Raw genomic sequence first — 23,239 nt, 5'->3', positions numbered from 1 at the left:
TAGACCTTATGTAAGTAAACCTAAAAAAGTAAAATCTAAAAACAGTTTCAACTTCTTCCTTGTCTCATTACTATAGTAGTAATTCCTGTTACTCTTGACCATGGCATGTGTGTCTCCATCCTGGAACAATAATTATATTCTTTGATTGTTTATTTGTAAGTTGTATCTCCTACTAGAACGTAAGCCTCACAATGACAGAGCCTCTGTCTATCTTGTTCACAGAGGCACCTTCCAGAGCATATCATAGTGCCTGTCACACAGTGGACACTAAAAAAATTTAGTGAATGGAGAGGTGGGAGGATGAATAAAAAAGCTTGGATTTAATGATGGAGGAAACAAAGGGCAGAGGAGGAATGTCCGAGGCTGGGAGGTCCCACTCCCACTCAGAAGAGAGTTGAGGGGTCTTATTCTGGAAGTCCACGATCTGGTTACCTCCCTGGAGACCCAACACCTGCCTGTCTATACCTCATTGGGGTTGTCCTGGTCGGCATAGATGAGGAAGCCTGTGAAGAGGCTATCGGTCCAGTAAGGGTCGTAGAAAAGCCCATTCTGCTCTGAGTAGAAGATCTGCAGCCAGACCTCATCACCCTGCTTCAGCGCCAGGATGGTGGAGCCCGAGGCCACATCATGGTTGCCTGTGTTGGCATCGAAGGTCCGGATGCGGTACTGGCCATTGTGCACCAGGCCGATGGCCAGGTGCTTGTTGGCCAGGGTGATATCGTAGGTGAAGTAGTAGATCCCCGGCACGCCACAGACGAACTTGCCACTGGATGCGTTGTAGTGGCCGCCCTCGTTCATCAGGATCTTGTCAAACTTGATGGGCAGCCTCTCCCTTGGGTAGCTCTTGGTCACTGCCACTGAGAAGGCAGACTTGGCGTGGCCACTGCCGCAGCTGCAGGGGCCTGGGAGGCCCGGCTCCCCCTTCCTGCCCTTAGGCCCCTTCTTTCCTGGTGTGCCGTGCTTCCCCGGGGCACCACTGACCCCCTTGGGGCCGCGAGGACCGGCCCGCCCAATGGCCCCGGCTTTGCCCTTTGGTCCTGGCTTTCCCCGGTTACCTGTCCGGCCAGGTGGACCTGGAAGACAGAGCATCTGGTGTTATGGAGGGGCCTTCACAGAACTAGGCAGAGGCTGTGGGCCTTGGCTTTCCATCCTTGGAGCAGGAGCCTTTGGGTAATGGAAAGAGCAAGAAGGCTTTGGAGTCACATAGAAATGGATGCAAATCCTGCTGGTATAACCTGGGGCACTTCTCCCAGTCTTATCTGGAAAATGGGAATGGTGATACTTACCCTCCAGAACCACTGTGGATCAGGGCAAAAAAGAATAACTTATAACAGTTCACCCCTTTCCTTCTCCCTGCCTTCTAGGGAAGAGTCTGGTTTGCCTGCCAGACCAGTCCTTCAATGGGCTGTGCTGGTAATGGGTTGACAAAAGAATTGGAAGAAGCCTCTTGACTTCAACATATCAATCTTAGTAAGAGCCCTGCCTAGTACACAAGGTCCCTGTCCATAGTGCAAGAGTTTAAGTGCAGCACTGTTTATAATAGCAAAACTAGGGACAACTAAATGCCTGTCCAAAGAGAAATGATTCATGGGGCACCTGGGTGGCTCAGTTGGTTAAGCATCCGACTTCGGTTCAGGTCATGATCTCACAGTTCGTGAGTCTGAGCCCCACATCAGGTTCTCTGCTGTCAGCACAGAGCTTGCTTCAGATCTTCAGTCCCTGTCTCTCTGCCCTTCCCCGGCTTGTAAGTGCTCTCTCTTCCCCCAAAATAAATAAACATTCAAAGAGAAATGATTCCAAAATTATGGTCTACCCATACTGTGCAATTCTATACAGCAGTTTTAAAAAAGTGAGGCGATTTATGTGTACTATTTGAAAACTTCTCTAAAGTACACTGTTGAGAGGAAAAAGCAGGTGACTGAAACTTTTTTGTTGAAAGGAAACCACAACACGAACTAGTTCTACAACCATTTAAGTGCATAGGAGAGTTGCTGGCCCATAGTAAACACTCACAGAATATAGTTGGCATATCCTGAAGAACATTCCCCAAGTAATGTTTCCCTGTAGAATGACCCTTGGTTTTTTATACCCAGATTTCATAACAGGTGCATTTCTCTCAATACAGTATTTTTGGCTAATGATTATACAGGAAACATGTCTATTTATGTCCCCTAAATTCAATACATCATTTTAAACAAAACAAAAGTGGGTAAAGATTTGAGTCATATCTAAATACAATTGTATAATTGGTACAATTGGTAGACTGGCAGAATTGGGTGTAGGTGTTTGAAAAGTTTGCTGAATGTTAATCGAGGGCCTGCTTCTGAAGTTTGCTGGTGCCAGAAGTTATCCTAGTATTATTGTACGCAGGTGACTGTTTGTAACCACCAAACGAACTGGGTGATCAAAAAGCAATGCTGTAGGCATTTTTCATTCTAAAAAGGTACTTTGCTTCTTATATGCATATATGTAGGCATTTTACTGTGTCTTAAACTTTTGAGTTAACATGTAATGCATTTAAATTTTTCCTATTTTAAGTAATTGGGAAATAGATTCTCAAAGAGCATTTTCTCACTGAAATTTCTCATTTAATTTTCAGGAGCAGATTGCTTATGTTAAGGGCCTGGCAATGAATGCCTGGTATTACTATGCACATATATAAATTATGTAGAAAACGGCCAGGAAGGATATACATCTATCCAATTAATAGTAATTACCTCTGGAAAGTGAGAAGAAGAAGAGAAGGGTAGGAATTAAGGAGCTCTCTTGCTTTATTTGTATTGTTTGGATATATTACAATAAGAATTTATTTGTGTATTACTTGTAATTAAAAAAAATTTTACATGGGGAAAAAGTCAGATTATAAAACTGTCCCATGAAAAAATAAAAATAAGCAAAACTTATTGCTTTAATAGAGGGAGAAAGGTGAGGAGGAATAAAGACTGAGTCATTTTGAATTGGAGATTTTGGGGTGAGACAAATAGATAAGAAAGCTTATCAGGAAGTTCTACAGTGTGTTATGTGGTGTACCTCCTTCTTGATACCTTTTCCAGAAACTTCAAGAAAAGCTGGTTTTACTTTTTAAGACCTTTTTGGAGATGGATTTGTATGTGTATGTCAGGGAGAGGTGGTTGGATGATATCCTGTACTTGTCCCAGAGTGGCCCAGCTTTGCAGGTCAGGACTCTCTGTCTCTTAACACCACCTTCCTTGGTGTGTTGCCTTAATTCTCAGCAGAGACTCTCTGCATGGGCAGGAGAGATGGCCAAGCCTATATCCTCATGGCTCTTGATCAAGGAGAAAAAGTCAATAGCAGAGATACCCTCTCACCTCTGGGACCTGTAAAATGAATGTCAGGGAAAACTCGGTCTGGCCCTGCTTGGAGCACTAGTCCAGACTGAAGCTACCACTGGGGTATCCCATGGAATGGGATACCATGACATGAGTGCTTGACACACTGTGATACCTCCCCAAGTCAAAGCCATTACCATTATTTATATAGTTATTCTGTGGGGAAGGAGGTGCTTTGGAGGAGTTAATTTAGTATGGTAGGAGAAGGTCTAGATTTGGAGTCAGGTACCAGCCTATTACATGATCTCAGCACATCAATTAAGGGGAGATGACCATTTATTGTACATCTACTTGAGGCTGATGCCTCACACGTCATATTTTATCATCATCAGACTCCTGTGGGGTAGGTGCTGTTATCATCTCTATTTTAGAGATGAAGCAGCTGAGGAATGAAGAAAGGTTAACTAATTCATCAAAACAGGTCCCCAAGTTTGTTTCCAGAGTTCAGGTCTCGCAGCCATGACGTGCTGTTCTCAACTTAATCACCCTTGACCCTCAGTTTCCTCATCTGTAACATGGGGATAGTAAGAATACCTCCTTCATAGCATGGTATGGACAATCAGTGGAGCAGCATACTCAAAAGTGCTTTGTCAACGTTAAAATGCCATACAAATAAAAGTTCTTATGATTCCCCTACTGCTTAAAACATACATTTAGGGATGTTGCTGACATTAAAAGTTCTGAGACAAAGAATGTCAAGGCTGAAAGGGCCTGTAGAGACTGTCCAGTCTGCTGGCTGCCTGGCATCTCCTCCTTCATGACTTCGTGTGGTCCCAGCAAGGCTGTCAACCACAATGACCAACTCACCACCCACTCTCACACACACCAGGGGTGGGCACATGACCCAGTCCTGGCAGATCGTAGTACCTCACCTCCATGGCCAAAAGGATTGGTGGTCCAGGATACCTATATGATTTAGAAGGATTAGTCATGCTGAGATTTGCTCTGTGGATCAAACCATGAAGAGTTAGACTCGAGCCCATTGGTAGCCATTTCAAAACTTCCAGCCTTTGTGAAAGCAAAACCCACACACACAGATAAGCAGAGCCTTGACAACAGCTTTGAGCTCCCAGACCCAGCCATTGCTGAAGCTTGGCTCCTGAACTTCCAGGTTGCATGAGCCAATAAATTCCATTCAAGGCTATGAATTGAGTTCTGTCACTTGCAGCCAAAGGTGTTCTGAATATATATCAGGAGACTTGCTTAAAGCAACTCAGCAAGTCAATGGTGCAGCTGGTGAAGGAACACAAGATCTGATACCTACTGTTCCTTTCAGGAGAATACACTGCTCTGTTTTTTAAAAAGACATTAATTTGGTTTATAATGAAATGGGATTCATACCGGTTTTCATAACTAAACTCCCTCTGTGCCAGAGGATGTCAACCCCAGGCAGGAATAGGAGAGACAGGCACTGGGCCTCTTACCTTCCTCTCCGCTGTCCCCCCGGTCCCCATCCTGGCCATCCTGGCCATCTTTTCCAGGAAAGCCCATTCTTCCCACCATTCCTGAGGGCCCTGGGGCTCCCGGGGGGCCAGGCGGGCCTTGGGGGCCAGGCAGGCTGCAGACAAGTTGAGGGGAGCCCTTTTGGAAGTCCCTGCGGGCGAAGGCACCAAGCAGCGGGTCAGCTGCACAAGGGAGGGCACAGGCCAAGAATACCCAAGGGATCATGGTGGTCACCTGTGGAAGGCAAAAGAGCTGTGAGCTGATTGGTGGTCAGTCAGAAAGGAAACCAGAGGAGGAGGGGAGGTGGCCGGAAGAGACTCTCTCCTCCATCATATACAAGTGGCTGGACAGTGTTCTCATGTCTTGAGGACATATTTGGATGAACCGAGTCATGGACGCAGAATACACTTTGGAGAAGTCTTGGGGGTGAGGCACTCATCATCGCACTGCTGTCCTTCAGTGTAGCTGAAACAGAGGCAGGACCTAATGGCCCAGTCAGGCCGATTGGGAGGAGCAGTGGGCGGAAAGAAACAAGCTAGGATTTCATTCGAATCCGTGGCACAAGTAGAAATACTTTGAATTGTAGGTGATGATTTGCAACTATGCTGCTTCTCCAGGGGGACTCAGGGTAGCACATGGCCGGGTGAGCACTGAGGCTCTGGTTCTGAGTCAAGGTGCCCCAGACCCGAGCAGCACGGCAGGTCATGGTAGCAGCCTCTCTTCTAAGTGCTTCCTGTGCACCAGGCATGGGCTAAGTGCTTTCTGTACGTTACTTACCTCAGAGCATCCTTGCCAGAGAGACACAGGTGAGGCAGTGGATGCCCAGAAATTTTAACAAGCCTAACTCCTGCAATTAGCAGGTGACAGGGCTGGGGTTTGAGCCAGACGGGCCAGATTCATAGTGTGTGCCCCTCTGCTGCAGGCTACAATGCATACTTTTTTTTTTTTTTTTTAAGAATTAAATGAAGAGGGGCGCCTGGGTGGCGCAGTCGGTTAAGCGTCCGACTTCAGCCAGGTCACGATCTCGCGGTCCGTGAGTTTGAGCCCCGCGTCGGGCTCTGGGCTGATGGCTCGGAGCCTGGAGCCTGTTTCCGATTCTGTGTCTCCCTCTCTCTCTGACCCTCCCCCGTTCATGCTCTGTCTCTCTCTGTCCCAAAAATAAATAAACGTTGAAAAAAAAAATAAAAAAAAAAAAAAAAAAAGAATTAAATGAAGGGACACCTGGGTGGCTCAGTCAAACGTCCAACTTTGACTCAGGTCATGATCTCGTGGTTTGTGAGTTCGAGCTCCACCTCGGGCTCTGTGCTGACAGCTCAGAGCCTGGAGCCTGCTTTGGATTCTGTGTCTCCCTCTTTCTCTACCCCTCCCCAGCCTGTGCTCTGTCTGTCTCTCTCTCAAAAATAAACATTAAAAAAATTAAAAAAAGAATTAAGTGAAATAATACACTTACATTGTTTGTGAAGTCAAATAATATCATAAGTCACACACAGCATAAAACTGTGATCTCCAGTCCTACCTATCCTTAACCTCACACCCTACCCCAAATCCTTTCAGCTATTTCTTCTTGTGTACATGGTTTTTTATTTATCAAAAAAAGTTTTTATTTTTATTTGAAGACTATTTTAAATTTTTAAATGTTTATTTATTTTGAGAGAGCGAGCAAGCGAGCATGAGCAGGGGAGAGGCAGAGAGAGGAGGGAGAGAGAGAGATTCCAAGCAAGCTCTGTGCTGCCAGCCCCCAATGTGGGGCTCGAAATCACGAACCTGAGCCAAAATTAAGAATCGGTTGCTTAAGTGACTGAGCCATCCAGGCACCCCCCCCCCAAAAGTTTTTAATTAAGTAGGCAGCACGCCCAACATGGGGCTTGAACTCACAACCCTGAGATCAAGAGTTGCATGCTTTATCGACTGAGCCAGTCAGATGCCCCTTATTTATCAATTTTAGACATTATCTTCTGAATTTCATTTATGATAGATGAAGAATATGCCCCCTTCCAACACCCTAGCCCCTATTTCTTCTCCCTCATGTAGTTAAAATATAATTTGTGATAAAATCAAAATTTACACTCTGGATTATTATGAGTATTGTTTATTGCTAAGCTAAGCACTGTACTATAATTATATGTCCTTTCTTGTACATTTTTTCCTTACTGGAGATATTAACTTAATTTTTTCTTTGGCTTAGTTCCATAAGTCACTATTTTCCACACTATCAAATATATCAGATAATTTGTTCCATTTATTTTCCTGATGATAGAAGTCCCGGAGCCCCCCATCCTCCTGTTTGGATCCCCACACATGCTAACCAGTTGCCATCCTAGCTTCTTCTTTATGATCATTGTGGCGATCGTCTTTGCCTCTCTCCTGGGTTATATCTCCTGTTTTAGGAATCCTAGGTCTTTCTCTCTTTGTTTAATTAAAAACAATTTTAAAAAAATCCCTCAGTTTGGTGGCACCCATCCTGTAAGAGCTTCCTGGAAAAGTGGTATGGGAAGTCATCTTTAAAGAAATGTTGCAAGTCTCAATGTATTTTGATTTTGCACTGTGTCCTCAAGGCTGGTGGCTGCAGTAGCATGATCACCAGAAGCCAGAGTGTTATATGCTTGGAAATGATGCACTCCCAGCCCCACACGTAAAGACGCAGATGCTTTGGTCCAGAGCAGGAATAAGCAACTTGACCAAGATCTCTCAATAAATTGGCTCGGTCACTTTGCAATCAACAGCCTCTCTCTCAAGAACGAACTTTCTAGGCATGATTTCTTCCCGTGGGGATGAGCTCCAAAGTGTAGCTTGCTTTGTCACCTTAGGCAAGACCTCTTCCCTCTCTGGGTCTGTTTTCCCACCTGAGCAATAAGGGGTTTGAACTAGGTCAGTGGTTCCCACACTTCTGCGTGGGTCAGACTCACCTGGAGGGCTTGTTTAAACCTGGCTTGCTGGGCCTCGCCCCCAGGGTTTATGATTCAGTAGGTCTGGGCTGGGGCTGGAGGATTTGCATTATAAATGAGTATCTGAGTGCTGCTGCTGCTGGTAGTTCAGGGACCCACTTTGAGAATCACTAGACTAGATGGTCTCTCAGGTCTCTTCACCTCTGGTGCTGAGTCTTTCAGACTTCAACCTGCCCTCTTGCAGATATGTAACCCTTGCTGGCTCCACTGTGACTGCACTGCTTTGGGCTACCTAACCAGGGCCTTCAACAACAGGTGCTGTGGTGCTGGCAGGCCCCCTCTCCTCCTGGGCCCTCAACCTCCCTTTCCTTCCAACCTTACTTTGCCCTGGTCCTAGGAGCCTGTCCAGACTTCAGGCTGCCTCTGGAAACAGGCTGACTCTACCTGTCCTCCTGGCCCCTCCAGAATCCTTAACCCTGGGGACAGATGAAGGGGAGAGAAAACCAGGCCTCTTCTGCCAGGGAGAGGAGGGGAGATCACAGTGCTGTACTGCTCCAGATGCAGGGGCTGTTCTAGTTCCAGCCAAGGCTCACCTTGTTTGGACCTCAGATGGTTTCTCTAGATAGGTGTCATAATGGTGCCCTGGCCAGGTAGAGGTGATTTAGTACTAGATGCTGTTTTCAATAACATTATGTCATATAATAACAAAGTTATTGTCTTTAAAATTTCTTTAATCCTGATTAAGTCAAGAAAATTATTTCAGTCTGGTAAATTGTTTCAGTATCTTTAATGCCTCCCTAGCCCTTTCTAGTAACCCTTTTTAATCAAGAGCACTGTTACCTGTGGCATTGCGCACCCGTTCTTAAAGACTCTTGGGCAGGCCCTCCCTGCCCCCCCAAATATGCACAGAGACCTTGGAAAGCCCCAGACAGGAGCACAGCACCAAGGACCCCGGAGAAGGGCATCTGCTGGAATGGAGGGAAGGCCTGAGGCCCCACATGGAGAAGGAGAACTGGACTGGGACACAGGTGAGCTCTGGGCAACTTGTCTCCAAGAAGGGGGAAAAGCAAGATTTAGAGAGCGAGTGTAAGAGAGTGTTACAATCGAAACGTCCACCTGGGCACCAGGACTCATGAGAGGCTGTATGCTAAATGGAGTGGTCAGGCCAAAGCAAAGAATCGACAAAGGAACAGTGTGAGCCCACTCCATGACTCCTGGCGCTCTTGGCAGATCAAGGATTTTAAAATATGACCTGTGTCCCTGGGAGGGGGAGGGAGAGTGGCCGTGCCTCTGAGGCCTGTGTGAGAAAGCTGGAAGGTGAGAGACTGGCTGGGCAAAAGGGGAAAGAGAGCATGGGAAGGGGGCCAATTGCCTTCTCGCCTCTCCAGGAGATGGAAGGCAGTAGACATTCCCCAGTGGGAGCCAGCCTGGGCCAGAGGGGTCTGGACAGAAAGTGAGGGGCCCCAGCAGTGATAACCATGCAGGGCAGACACCAGAAAGCCGGAGGCCAAGGGCGAGGCCTGGACTTGCCAACAAACAGAGAATGTGCGTGCCCGCTTCAGGGCTGTTACAGTCAGAGTCCAATATGGCAACCCCAGGGAGCCAGCAAAAGGCACCCCCGAAAGACGCGGCTTCAATGTCTGCCAGGCCCGAGAGGCAGAGCATTTCAGTCCCTGTCTCTGCCAAGAAGCATGAAGAGCCTTCCTGCTTCCTGTCCCCTTATCTCTCCTTCCTTCAGCCTGGAAAGGGGTGAGCTGAGAAAGGGAGCGGATAGCCCTGCCAGCTTCACATCTTTGCTGAGGAAGTATCACCTTTGAATAAAGATCGAAGATTGGATTTGATGGGAGTGGATTGCCAGGGCTTGGCTTCCCTGGCTTCATCACAAAGGGGCAGAGGAGACAAAAATCAAGTTACAGTTTGATGTGCCTCTGGTGTCACATGTACTCAACATGGTTGGCCTAAATGCCAGTAGAGGAGGTTGGCAGACCTGGTGAACATGCTGGAAGTGTCATATGCATGATGTACTTTCAGAGAACCGTGTCCCCAATGCTCCCAGGCCCCAGGTATCTCCATCTCCTCTCCTGGTCTGCTTGATGAGAGTCTTGGAAAACTGTCATTGTTACTTGTGAGCTGTGACACATCTGGGCGCCCACAAGAGAAACTCAATTCTCAAAGCAGGTTTGTAATGGTTTGGAAAAGTTGCAACTGCAAACATTTTGGACCAGGGACAGGGAGGAAGGAAGTGGGTGGGAGTGAGTCTCCCAGGCAGATGAGAGTCGTGCAAACAGCTAGATGAAGAAAGGCAGGAAGGAGAGACAGCTAGATGAGAGAGGAAGGAGAGAGAGGAAGCATCTGTTTCAGTTTGCAGCCCCCTTCTCTCTTCTGATGATCACTCTCAGCCATACAAGCCCAGAAAGAGGGAGCAGGGTCTGCTGTCCTGCCTACCTCTGCCTCTTTGGACAACAGGGGATCTCGCTCAATGACAGCTGGCCCAGAGCAGGCCCCAGTGGCTGGGTGGAGCAGCAGGGCTCTGGAACAGGCAGGGAGGAAGGGATTTCTCAGAGCTGGAGGCTGGTGGTTCCCGCAGTCTGAGCCAGGAACTGTTTTGGAAATGAAGGCGGGAGACTAGATTCTGGAGGGAGAGGAGAGACTCTTTGCCTCTAGCACACCTCCAAGAAAAACAAGGCTCCAAAAAGTCCTGCTCCCAGACAGTGCCCTCACCCTCCTGAGTCTGGCTCCCATGCCTACTCTCCACACTATGGTGGTAAGCAAACCTGGGGGCTAGATGCTTGGAGGGGAGCCAGAGCCCCCCAAAGAATCCAGATAGGTTACCTCTTCCAAGCTCTTTTAAATAAATTTAGAAACTTGAGGAGGGCCCCAACGGACCAACCCCTTTAGTTACAGACAGGGAAACTGAGGCAGAGGTAAACTGACTTTATTAGACACCTACAATGTTCCAGGCACTGTGTGAGGCTCTTTGCATGAATTATTTTATTTGGCATTTATAATAAATTCTATGAGGGTGATAAACTTATTGTCCCATTTTTCAGAGGAAGAAACAGAGGCTTCGAGAAGTGAAACGATTTACCCAAAGTCACACAATTGGAGCGATGGGGACTACGTTCAAACCCATGTCTGAGGGATTCTGAAGACTACACTTCATCTATTACACCTCTCTCCCTTCCCCCTGCTATTTTTGTGTTTTATATAAGAGGAAACTGAAACTCAGAGAGGCTAATTTGCTCATATTTACACAACTAGTTCATGGCAGAAGTTATATTTGAACTTGGGTTTGGCTGACCCTAATGCCCAAATGCTTTCCATTATGTCAGCATTTCTTAGATTTTCCTCCTAAATATTCCGAATCACAGAGGAGACCTTGAAGCATTTGCCAAAGCCACACATAGCAATGGAGAGATTTCTTTCATATCAGTTTACACACACACACACACACACACACACACACACACGTGTAAATACACACATGCACACATACACCTGTGTATATGTAATACATGACTGAAAACGTAGAAGTGATGCTTTTTCTCCTCAGGATACTTGAGGAAATCGATGCTTGGGAAAAACCTCCTGTCCTTTGAGAGGCCCACACGTGGCTTAGTCAAGGTGATGGGGTGGGGGTTGGGGGGTCCTTGGCCCTGACGTCAACCAGTCCCTCTGGAGTGTTAATAGGGTGTTCCCATGAGCTGAACCAAAAAACCAGCACAAAGCACAGCCCCAGCCCCAGCGGCTCACTCCTTGCTTAATCCCAGCAGGAGCCTCCTCGCTGGTCTCTTGCTTCCCTCCACGCCCTCCCCCCCAAAAAACGTACTCACCATGTGAAGCCAGAAGGACTGTTCAAAACCATAACTCAGCCACATCACTTCCTGGAGGGTCTTACTCCAGTTGTTGCCGGCTGCAAATAGCAAACATTGGAAACCCTGACGTGGCCCACAAGGCCCTAAATGACCTGGCCCTTGCTGTCACCGCCCCAGTCCCAGCTCCCCCTGCCTCTCCTTCTCCCCCTTGCCTAGCCACCCCACTCCTTTAGGCCAACCTCTGTTCTGCCAGCCTAGGAGCCGCACCCTGTTGGCTCCCTGGCTCTTTATTCCTCATGTTTCAGCTCAAATGTCACTTCCTCCAAGGCCTTCCCTGACATGCCCTCTCAGACAGCTCTCCCTCTGGACTTCAGCTCATCTGTGTCTTTCTAGCCCTTACAACAACGCATGTGTATTCGTTGTGTTTGCTTGCTAACCTGCTTACTGGGCCTGTTTTCTCTCTTAGTAAAGTGGAAACCCCATGGGAGCAGGGACCCCAGCTTGTCCTGCTATATCCCCAGGTCTTCCAACTTCCTTGCACACAGGGAGTGTTGGAGAAATCTTTTCCTGATTAATGAGTGAGATCCACGCTCTACCCTCAAGAAAATCCACAGCAAGGAGAAGACAAGGCGATGGACTAAATCCAAAAGGAGTCCTTGGATTCAAAAACGTTTTCTCCCTTTCTCAGTTTTTCCAACCCAAACCAGATCTAATTCTAATCCCTTGTTCCTCCTGACCTCCTAGAGCACAGGGGGCCCCCACCCTCACTCTGGGGAGAGAGCTTGCAGAACATTTTACACACAGCAGGTGTTCCATAAGTATCTGTTCAATTGATCAGAGAGAAAAAAAGTATTGGTTCTTCCTCACCTTTTTAAAAGCTATCTTAGTTCCTAAATTCTCCTTTCTGGTGGGAGCTGAGTAAGAAGGCTGCATGACAGTCTTCCTGTCGTAGAAAAAAAGATACATTAGTAGGTCAACCTCCCAGAATGAAATCATGAGGTACTAAACTTGGATGAAGTTCTTCAGTCTGGTTTTAATTTGCTCAGTCCCTGGGCTTCTCATCTCTCAGTTAAGTCGCCAAAGATTCAGATACACATGTTCTAGGAAAACACTAGGAGCTAATGTAGGGGGATGAGCCTTCCTCCTTTTTTCTGCCCTTGGCCCCCAGGACATCAGCCCTTGGTTCACTTCCAAGGGCCCTCAGCCCAGACTGTGCCGAGAAAAGGGCCACAAGTGGGGACATCGGTGTCCTGCTGACCACACCGGAGTGGGACACTGTCCTGAGCGTTTAGAGAGGCTGCTGAATTCTGAGTCATCTTGCCTGGGAGACAGGAAGATACATATTAGGCTTAAATAAATGGGGTCTGTTGGTTATCAGGTTTGACATACTGACAGGTAGTGGTAGTAATACACTCCGCAATTAAGAGCAACGGGAAACCAGGGGCAACTGGGTGGCTCAGTCGGTTAAGTTTCCAAGTTTGGCTCAGGTCATTATTTCATGGTTCATAGGTTCCAGCCCTGTATCAGGCTCTCTGTTCTCAGCAAAGAGCGAGCTGTGGATCATCTCTCTCTGTCTTTGTCTCTGTCTGTCTCCCTCTCTGAATAGACATTAAAAAACAAGCCATGGGAAACCCACCCACTTAGTTCTTCAACTATCTAATGGAAGTAATAATATATCCAACTCCTGGAGTTTTATAGGAACAATGAGGTGCCGTACTCAAATCTTCGAGCCCAGTGTGCAGACCCTAACTGTTCAGCAGTTGGAGAGAACTTTGCCCCAACCCTAACTTCCTCCCTGTGAGCTCTGCCCCAACCCTAACCTCCTCCCTGTGAGCTCTGCCCCAACCCTAACCTCCTCCCTGTGAGCTCTGCCCCAACCCTAACCTCCTCCCTGTGAGCTCTGCCCCAACCCTAACCTCCTCCCTGTGAAGTCCACAGACAGTTGCCTGCCTCATCCTTCAAGGTTCAGTTGTACTACTGTCTCCTCAGAGAGACCTGCCTGGTCACGGAATGAAAGTATCTCACCCACCTCTGGTTTGCTTTTCCTTCAAAAGCACGTGGATCAAGTTGTGATTATATTGGTTTCTCGACCCACTAACTGTGTCTTCCCGCTGGTGTGGAAGGTCCAGGAAAGCAAGACCAGGCTTGTCTTGCTCTTTATTATGTTACCAGAGCCCAGCACTGTGCCTGCCTCGCACATAGGACGTGCTCAGCCCAGAGTTGTTCCACAGCCTGAACAAAACACTCCTAATCAAGGGCAACAGGATCACAACTGTCATTTGCTTTGTGCAGATGACAAAGCCACACTTGGCCAGTGAAGGAAATAGGGAGAGATGACCGGTTTTGGATTGGAAGATGTGGGTCCCAGTCCTAGTCTTATAACTTACTGGTTATGTGACCATAGGAAGTCATGTCCTTGTATTTGAGCTTCCATTTCCTCACCTATAAAATGGAGGTAGTAACACTCACACTGTCTACCTTACAGCGCTGTTCTGAGAATCAAACAAGATAGCGAATGTTGAAAGCAAACATGATACCAAAGTTAGAGCCCGAAGTTGTAATTGCCACCGCCTGTCTCTGAACTAAGAGCAAGCAGTTCCGACCTCCCACTAGGAGCCCCTGGAGTGTTTGGGGGAGTTCTGGGCCGGGGAGGGTATGTGAATCCCACCCAGCTAGCAATTCTAGACTCTGGGGTTAAAAGGGAAGGGCTGCAATGGGGTGGGGCTTGCTTGAGGCTGAAGCTCCCTGAAACTTCCCTTTGATGGGAGTGAGAATTCTATAATGAAAAACACCCCATGCCCTCCCTGAATTCCAGGAAGCAAATTGCAAACAGCCCTCTCCAGCTTCTCCGAAAAGCTGACAGACGGCCTGGAGGAGAGGGGCTGGCGTCAGCTCTGCACACAGTGCTCACGGAAAAGGCCCCTTTCCTGGGATTTGGAAGCACTCCAGCAGCCAGAGCCTAATGCAGAAGGTTAAAAGGTATGGGGTCCACTTGCCAAGAAGCCCCAGAAACTATTTTATCTGCTGTTTTCTTCCTCCTCCACTCCCCGCTTCTGGCTCAGTGTAGAAAAAGAGATCCGAGGACAAAGCGCGACCTAATGAGATCCCAGGAGCCAGGATCTCGCAGGGCTTGCCTTGCCGAAGGCACACGGGAAGTCAGCCTGGCGACCACTGTGCTCACACCAGAGGTAGACCTTCTGCTATACACACCCAAACCCTTGCAAACCAACCAACATGGCATGTGATGTGACGTGGGGGGCAAGGGGCCCGTCCGTGACCCCAGGCCCCCGGCTGCTTCACATTGGGCCTCAGCTGCCTGTGTGATGAGGGCACAAAGCCATCAACTTTGGAGCTGCCCACAGTTGTTTTCTGCCATGGAGACCAAGGACTCCAGTGAGCTAGAAGAATGCAGCTGATGTGCCAGATGTGAGGGGAGGGAAGGAGGCCTGAGGGTGTTCCGAGCCCTGTATCCAGCTTGTCCTGAGGGCCAGCCTTCAAGTGGCAGGCCGGAGTGCCGGGGAGCGTGTTTGAGCAGCGCTATCCAGTAGGAATATGATGTGCGGCCACCGTTCAGAATGGGTCTCATTGCCATGTTCAAAAGGTAAAAAGCAGCAGTGAAATTAATTTTAATATTTTATGTAGCCTAATAGATCTCAAATATCATCTCAACATGTAATCAGTGTAAAAATTATTAATGAGGCATTTCATATTTGTAAACTAGCACACAGTGTTGGAGTCCCGGTGTGTATTTTACACTTGCAGCACATCTGAATTCAGACTGGCCACATTTCAAGTGCTCACCTGCCACGTGGTGGCTACTGTATCAGCTCAACACACAGCCGCTTGAGTTGAGATCCCATGAACCAGCTGTGGGACCTGTTACAAATTACTTCTTCTATCTCTCTCAGCCTCCTCCTCTCCAAAATGGGGACAATAATAATAGTACCTACCTTAGAAGGTTGTTATGAGGTTAGAATGTTCCTAGAACAACGCTTGGCATGTGATAAGGGATACAAGAGCATTAGCTATTATTGTTATTTCTTCTCCTTCTGAAGATCAAACAAGATAATGGGTATTGAAAATAAAGCATGACTCAAAAATTAAGACCTTGTTTAAAATTGTAATTGTCACCAACTGCAACTGAACTCATGAAGAAAAACAGTCCTGACCTCTGAGTCCTGTGGCATTTCAGGCGGAGCCCCTGCCTTCTTCTATTTCTCCATTTTCATTTAAGGTGGTTTGTGTTGTGTTTCTGTCAGTTGCCACCAAAAGAGAGGAGGCTTGACCTTTGCTCCCGCCCTGGCATTGCGTCCTGAGGGAGGGATGGGGCTGTCTGCCTTGGCCCCATATCACTGAGCTACCTGGTGTGTTCATGCTCCGTAATACAAAGAGGTGAATCGATGGGATAGTGCTCAGCTCATCAAGTGACAGGAGGCCAAATGGGGTATCATGTGCTTGGTACCATGGCTTGGCACATGGATGCTCAGTAAATGGTGTCACTTACTCTTATCACCTACGAGGCCAGACACTGAGGTTCCGGAGATGAAAAGATGTGACTGTCACTCTCATAGGGCACATGGTCTGGTTATACTGAGGGTCCAGCCTGGCACACCTGCGTGATCATTTGGAAAGCAAGCCTTGAACCTCCATTGTCTTTAAAACAAGCTATCTCTCCAAAGGGCATCCAGAACCATGCAGAAGGCAAGGGAAGGAAATTTGGGGGCTAGATGATCCCTTGGAATAGAATGGAAGGCACCACAATTGAAGACCCAGGAGCTGAGGGAGAGGAACAAATTCTGAACTCTGAAGGGCTAGGGAGGAAAGGCCAAGTTGTCCTTGACTTCTCTGGGCTTTCTGTCTCCATGGAGTTAGTCCCAGTCAGGCCCTGACAGGTATTCACAGTAACTCTAAAGACCTGACATGGGGCTGGCCTTCAAGAAGCACAGAGCTGGTCTGGTGCTTAGGAGTCATGTTATAGATGTTTGACCTTTGTTTTTTAACCCCTCTGGGCCTCAGTTTCCTTTTGTGTAAAGTGGAAAAAAACATACTGCATGGTCTTGTTTAAACCATTTGAATTTGAAAAAGCATGATAGAAAAATATTTATTGTTTCATTTTATGTGTAAAATCTGAAATAATTCAAAATCCCCAAATTAAAAGTTTGTCAAGAACCCTGGAAGGCAGTGTGAATTGTAAATTGTAAATTGTAAACCACGCTTATGCCAGAGCCACATGACAGCATTATTCTAATAGGTAAACAGAAATATCTGCATTTTGAGTTACACAAGTTTGAATTGTTTGAGGTCTTTAGGCATGTCTCCCTGAGTTATTAGATCTCTCATACCTCTCTGGTAGAATAATTGTGAACATCAAATGAGATAATGCAGTAACCAGGCGACAGTAAGCACTCCTTAATGGTAGCATTATTCTGATACAATGATAATAAGTGAAAACAATGTGAGATACGATATAACGATATTGTGGGAGGCTAACTGAGCAGACCTGGGTCTTCTGCTTCCTCCTCTGTAAAGTGTGAGCATGGGGAGTTGAACTATTGGGAACTTTGGGGTAAACAGCTGGAAGGCAGTCATAACAGCTGATATGATTTTACAACAAAGCACAAATGCAAAGGTCCAGGATTTCTGTATGTGTGACCTACTTTAAAGTTTATTTATTTATTTTAAGAGAGAGAGAGAGCAAGAGTGAGAGCGAGAGAGCACAGGCACACAAGTGAAGGAGGGGCAGAGAGAGACACACACAGATTCCGAAGGAGGCTCCAGGGTCTGAGCTGTCAGCATAGAGCTCGACACAGGGCTCAAACCCACGAACCATGAGATCATGACCTGAGCTGAAGTCGGACACAACCCACTGAGCCACCCAGCTGCCCCTATGCGTAACCTACTTTAAACAGGATTACAAACTTCGAATTTATTCACTCAGCAAACAGCTCTTTATTAACACTGCAGTGTGCACTGACCTCTGGTTGAAAGGCATTAAAAAGCTAGTGAGTGGCTCAGGTTATGGTTTCGGCTCAGGTCATGATCCCAGGGCCTGCTTAGGTTTCTCTCTCTTTCTCTCTCTGCCCCTCCCCACCCCCTTTCAAAATGGATACATAAAACTTAAAAAAGTAAACATAAAAAAGCTAGGGAGGATGGCCCTGCCACTGAGGGAATGATAATCTAGACCTGAGGCTTATCGGTGGCCTTAGGTAAACCACTGACTGATGCTTTTTTGGTTTTGTTTTTCATTTGAAATTGTTGTCAGTGTAAACCGTGGGAGGTCTTATCTTAAAATCAAGATTTCTGGGCAAGGGCATCAGAGTCTGGCTGGAGCCTGGTGCCTGCAAGGGAATGCTCTCTCACCGGCACGAGCTGCCCTGCCTTCTGCCTGAGCACCAGATCTACACCTGTGGCAAGAAATACGGGCAGCTGGCCTGCACCTCCCCGAACTGCATATCGTGCCCAGCACCAAGAATCCACCCCAGCTGTTCTGCAAACTCACCCTGCAGCACATCAACAAGTCCCTGGAGCACCCGTTCAGGCCTACACAGTGCCAGCGGTACCAGAGAGCTGTGCGAAGAGTGCCAGGAGCAGCGCATGGAATGTGTGCCCGTCTGCCTGCCTCTTGCACAAAAGGAAAAGGAGGGAGACCAGATGCATAGCTCCGGGCCACCCCGTCCGAGAGAAGCCTTCTGGGAACCCATGTCCAGCGATCACGGAGCAGCTGTGAGCGACAGCGAGGACAGCATGACACACCTGCACCTGCCTGAGTTGTTCACCAGAAAGGACCTGGGAGGGACTGAGCATGGGGAAAGCACCGACGACTTTTTGCCAGAGGAGGAGGGTGAGCAGCCAAGGAATCCAGGGGAGAAGAGCCCTGGGGCCAGAGAAGAGATGGAAGTAGACAGGGACAGGGTTCTCAAGCACTGGGAGAAGAGCTCAATGGAAGCTCAATGGGCTCACGGAAGTTCAAAAGTCATCACCATAAACTTGGGGCACCTGGGGTGGCTCGGTTGGTTGAGCCTCCCCAACATTGGCTCAGGTCACGATCTCACAGTTCATGAGTTTGAGCCCCACATCAGGCTCTGTGCTGTCAGCATGGAGCCTGCTTCGGATCTTTGTCCCCCTCTCTCTCTGCCCCCCCCCCACTTGTTCTCTCTCTCTCTCTCTCTGTCTCTCTGTCTCTCTCAAAAATAATTAAACATTAAAAAAATATTTAAAAAGTCATCACCATAAACCTAAGAGCTTCAGCACTTTTAAACAGGTTAATGAAAGGTTGTTGGAGAAAGCAAAAAATAAAAAATAAATCAAGATTTCCAGGTGTTCTTGAGAATCTGGATTATTTCCTTGAAAAACATTTGGCAGGGCACCAATTGACTGCCCTTTGAGATGAAGTGTTACGGGCTGAAATGTGCTCCCCCAAATTCATATGTTGAAGTCCTAGCCCCCAGAACCTCAGAATGGGGCTATATATTTGGGGGTTGGGCCTTTAAAGAGGTAAAGGAAAATAAAGTCCTACGGATGGGCCCTAATCCACTATGACTGGCATCCTTATAAGGAGATTAGGACACAGCACACAGAGGTCTGACCATGTGAGGGACAGAGAGAAGGTGGCCATCTGCGAGTCAAGGGGAGAGGCCTCAGAAGGAACCAGACTGGCCCTCACCTTGATTGTGGACTTCTAGCCTCTGGAACTCTGAGAATAACTTTCTGTTAAGTCACCTGTCTGTGGTATTGTGATGGCCGTCCTAGCAGACCACTACATAGGACATACATTCTGTGCCCACAGTCCTTGCCACTCCCAAACGACATGCATTCTGCTTACTTCGGTGTCACGCGCGGCCCCTGCTGGCATCTGAGCTGGCAACCTGTGGCCTAGAGGAAAAGAGTGTTCTCCATGTATGTTATGTGTTCTGATTTCAAAGCTTTGATGTTCCTTTTTTCCTTTTACTCTCTTTACACTTCAGTAAGGCTAATACTATCATCCTCACTTGGCAGAAGAGAAAACAGGGCTCAGAAAAGTGAAGTCATTTTTTCCCAGTTAAAGCTGGGAGGGGACCCAAGCCTGCTGACTCAGGGACCAGGCTCATGTCCCTCTACCATGCACTGGGCACAGGACCCATGAGCATAAAGCCTTAACTAACAGGGCAGCTATGTGTGTGTACGTGTGTGTGTGTGCGCACGTGCACGTGTGTGTTAATAGAGGTAAGCCATTCACAGCAATGCACAAATCGAAGGAGGATTATTTCCTTGGAAAAAGACTTGGCATAGAATTCCTTTCAAAAGTAAACCTAGAATAGAATTTGAGCCGAAATCTGCTTTATGCAGGAGTTCATCTCACAGAGGCAAATCCGGCTGGCAAGCCTCTGATGGGGGGAAGGGTGAGGGAAGCCGTGAGCGCGTACATGGACTATCAGCCTATGCTGAACATTCAGGAGCAGACAGCACTAGAGCCTGGTACTGTAGGAAGGAAGGTTCAGTCCCCTATGTCCAATCAATGGATGAGGAGGAGCAAGATAGGGAAGAAGAGGGATTTGCCAGAAAGCAGTCACTTCCTGGGGGAACCTGCTGACTATCTGATGGAGGCAGAATAGCTTCAGAGATGACCCCAGACTTGTGGAAGAGACCTCAATTTACTCGTACAATGACACACTGTGATGCCTTTATGAGAACAAAGTAAGTCCAGACGTGCAGATGGAAAGACGGCCAACATACACAAAGTGAAAAAGGCAAGTTGCAGCATGGACTGTAAAGGATGATTCTTCTCGAGCTAAAAAAAAAAGGAGGGGGGGACACACACACACACAGAATTTGTGAAAGGACACAGCTTCTTGATAAACAGGTTACCTCTCAGAATTAGGAGCAGGTGTGTGGGCTTTTACTTTTCACTCCCCCCCCCCTTTGTTGTACTGTCTGAATTGTGATGAGCGTTGTTAGTTTTATGTCATTTAAAACAAAATGTAACCCTAACATTTAAGGATCAGAAGGTAGGCAAGTTTGGTGTCCCTGCTAGGAGATGGGGAGAAATCAGACATTTGGGAAGAAGCAAACTCAGTGGCACACTTGATGCGTCAGAATGAAGGTAGTAGTGATGTTCTGAGAGGTGTGGGGGGTCTGAGGAGTTAGCAGTTGAAAGTGGACTTAATGGGATACAATTACCAGATAACAGAGTAAATCAGGAAAGAACTGTGCAGACGGGGGAGGGGGCAGAAGGCGGTGGGGAGAGGAGAGGACAGACTTTGAACAATGCTAACTGAGCATCAGCCATGGGCTGATATATGCAGGATTTGTTGCTATTGCTGCCGGTTGGGTGGGGGTAGGAACAGGTCTGGGTAGGGTCAACAAGGTCTCTGGGAGATGGCGGGTCTAAGATGGGGAAATTTTGAAGGGTTCAGGTAGGAGAGTCTTGTGGCCAAAGAGTAGAGGACGCTGAAATTGTGCAAAGGCTTTGTGGTGCTGGGGGAGAGAAGCGGACTGAGAGACCACTGGGGGCCATTGCAGTCCTTCAGCTGAGAGATACAGTCCTGGAACAGGACTGCGTCAGTGGGTTGGAGAAATAAGAACACAGTAAGACAAGGCTTGGAGACAAGTAGTTTGAGGGAAGAGGGAGGGTGAAGAGAGTTGTAAAGAATTGGGTGCAAACCTCAGCTTGCCATTTAGTACCTTTTGAACTCAGTTTGCCCATCTACATACATATTTAATTAATATAAATGAGATCACGCACTCCATAAATAACAACTATGATGGTTAGCTTGGGGCGTTGGACTGAGACTTACCAGGGTTCAATCCCCTTTACCACCAGTTACTAGCTGTGCAGTCTTGAGTAAGTCATTAACGTCCCTGAGCCTGGTTCCTCTTTTGCAGCTGGGGATAACCTGTCGTCATGGAAATGAAACAGCACACCAGAGGGCTGGCAGAGCCTGGCACAAAATAGGCGCTCAATCAATGGTAGAGGTATTACTATCAACAGGTAAGCCATTGAGCACAGAGCCTGGCATACAGTAAGCGCTCAGCACATGTTAATTCATGTTATAATTCATAAGGCAGAGGTCAGGAGCTGGGAATCCCGGGGCTGCCCGGCCTGCAAAGAGGGGACGTTTGCAGCTCTCCACCTCCCTCCCGCGGACACACCCATGTCCCCTCTCCAGCACCGGATCCTTCCCCTCCCACCAGCGCTTTCCGACCCCGCGGGAGGGCGTCGGAGGTGCGGGCGCGGGTAGCTCGGGTAGCTCGCCGATACTCACCCTAGCAGTCTCGGCCACGTCCAGAGGCTTCCGGAGCCACGAAGCTATCGGCGCTGCTCCGCGTCCCCGCCTCCTGCCGCAGCAGCTCGGCCAGCGCCCGCCCCAGGCATACTTTTCCCATCCCGTCATGGGCGGGAGCATTTGGTTCCCGGTCACGTGGGCCAGCCCGCAGCTCGGAGCTCTCCTTCTGGCAGCCGCATCGGTTTGGAAAAAATTTCAGCGCTGGTGACAACTTGAGTGTGTCAATGCATGTCTGTGTGTAGAGCTTGTCAGTGTATTAGAAGGTTTACATGCACGAGAGTGATTGCTACTCAGGCGATTGCAAGGGTGTGGGTACTTGTGCCTGTGTCTCAAGAGACATCTGCATTGATTTCACGTGAGCATTCATCTGGCTGTGGATCAGAGGATGCTTGTGGGCGTTACAGCTTATAGCAGCGTAAATTCCTCGGTGTACCGAGGAGAGTGTGCCGAGTTGAGAGTGATTATGAATCGTGTGTGCATGTTTAGTTGTATGTGTGTGCATTCATAAGCACATGTGTCCAAACGTGCATCAAGGCTCCTGTATGTGCGTTTATAAGCACATGTCCAAGATTGCAGCTCCGTGTATAACTGAAGTGTACTTCATTTGCTGGGTGTACACATCAGTGGCTGGATATCTGTGTGTTGGGTACATGTTTAAATGTGTGTATGAGTGTGCACAACCACATATCAGTGTGTATGTGCATGATTTTCTGTGTGGCACCTGTTTGTGCAGTGGCTCACTTTGTATATGTACACATGCCTTGGTGTAGATTTGTCCAGATGTGAGTGTGCATGTACATAATAGTGCCCCTGTGTTCCAGCCCTCATCTCCCTCCTCTTAGAAGCAAAGGCTCACTGGCTCCACAAACTCTCTGGCCTGGAGTCAAATTGCTGAGTGTCTCAGAATAGACAGAGTGATCTGTTTAGGTTGCAAGCAGATACCGGAGGAAAGAAAAATCATAGAGGTCTGGCTTTAACTTTTTCCTGTTCTTTCCACTGTTCTTTTCTACAAGCTACCACTATTTCACTCAGCTGTCAGAGCATCTGGTTAGCAGATGATACATGACCCACATTCAGAATTTTAATGCAGGTATGCATTTGACCTCTGCAGATTCCACCACCTAAGTCAAGTCAGTACTTGATGGATGGTGTTTTATTTTCTGAAAAGTAGAGAGTAATGATTATATTATTGTATTCTCTTTCCTCCCGAAGTTGGGACACTCACCCATAAAGGTGTTTGATAAGCCACTGAACTATGTAGAGAATTATTACTAACATTACATAAATATTGTCTGAGGATGAAAGTTAGTGGGCTCAACAGATATTCATTCAACAGTTGATAATATCGGTTATGTGTTATGAGTTAGGTGCTGGAGATGTGGAGATAAACCAAATAGGTTTGGTGCCTGTCCTCATGGAGCTTAGAGTCTAGTAGGGGTGACACAAGTGGCTACAAGTGAAATGAGTGTTACAGAAAAGGAAAA

At 47.6% G+C, this 23,239-nt stretch overlaps 1 protein-coding gene and 1 pseudogene across 8 annotated transcripts; one reads left to right on the top strand and one right to left on the bottom strand.

The window, feature by feature from the left end:
- Positions 1-301: 301 nt before the first annotated feature.
- C1QTNF2 (C1q and TNF related 2) lies at positions 302-21,878 on the bottom strand. 8 transcript variants are annotated; one of them, XM_045502926.1, is made up of 6 exons: positions 21,735-21,869; positions 21,267-21,410; positions 12,361-12,436; positions 11,512-11,591; positions 4,775-5,027; positions 302-1,073 (listed from the first exon to the last, which is right to left on the bottom strand). In XM_045502926.1, exons 4-6 carry the CDS (start codon positions 11,554-11,556, stop codon positions 460-462), a joined length of 912 nt encoding a protein of 303 aa, XP_045358882.1. In that variant the 5' UTR covers positions 11,557-11,591; positions 12,361-12,436; positions 21,267-21,410; positions 21,735-21,869; the 3' UTR covers positions 302-459. The 8 variants fall into 8 exon arrangements, with proteins under 8 accessions (XP_045358882.1, XP_045358900.1, XP_045358907.1 ...); XM_045502944.1 differs by having other exon boundaries at positions 21,267-21,365; positions 21,735-21,851; XM_045502951.1 differs by lacking the exon at positions 12,361-12,436.
- On the top strand, positions 17,547-21,710 carry LOC123580140 (annotated as a pseudogene).
- Positions 21,879-23,239: the final 1,361 nt, after the last annotated feature.

This window comes from Leopardus geoffroyi, chromosome A1, assembly GCF_018350155.1.
Source record: "Leopardus geoffroyi isolate Oge1 chromosome A1, O.geoffroyi_Oge1_pat1.0, whole genome shotgun sequence".
NCBI classification, from domain to species: domain Eukaryota; kingdom Metazoa; phylum Chordata; class Mammalia; order Carnivora; family Felidae; genus Leopardus; species Leopardus geoffroyi.
The sequence above is the reverse complement of the archived record's forward strand: the minus strand, read 5'-3'. Positions and strand labels throughout refer to the sequence as shown.

Coding starts and splice junctions, on each gene's coding strand:
- C1QTNF2 (XM_045502920.1), bottom strand. CDS start 21,875: ATGCTCCCGCCCATGACGGGATGGGAAAAGTATGCCTGGGGCGGGCGC. Junction 5,028..21,734: donor ACGTGGCCGAGACTGCTAGG/GTGAGTATCGGC, acceptor TGCCTTCCACAG/GTGACCACCATGATCCCTTG. Junction 1,074..4,774: donor GGGGGACAGCGGAGAGGAAG/GTAAGAGGCCCA, acceptor TCTGTCTTCCAG/GTCCACCTGGCCGGACAGGT.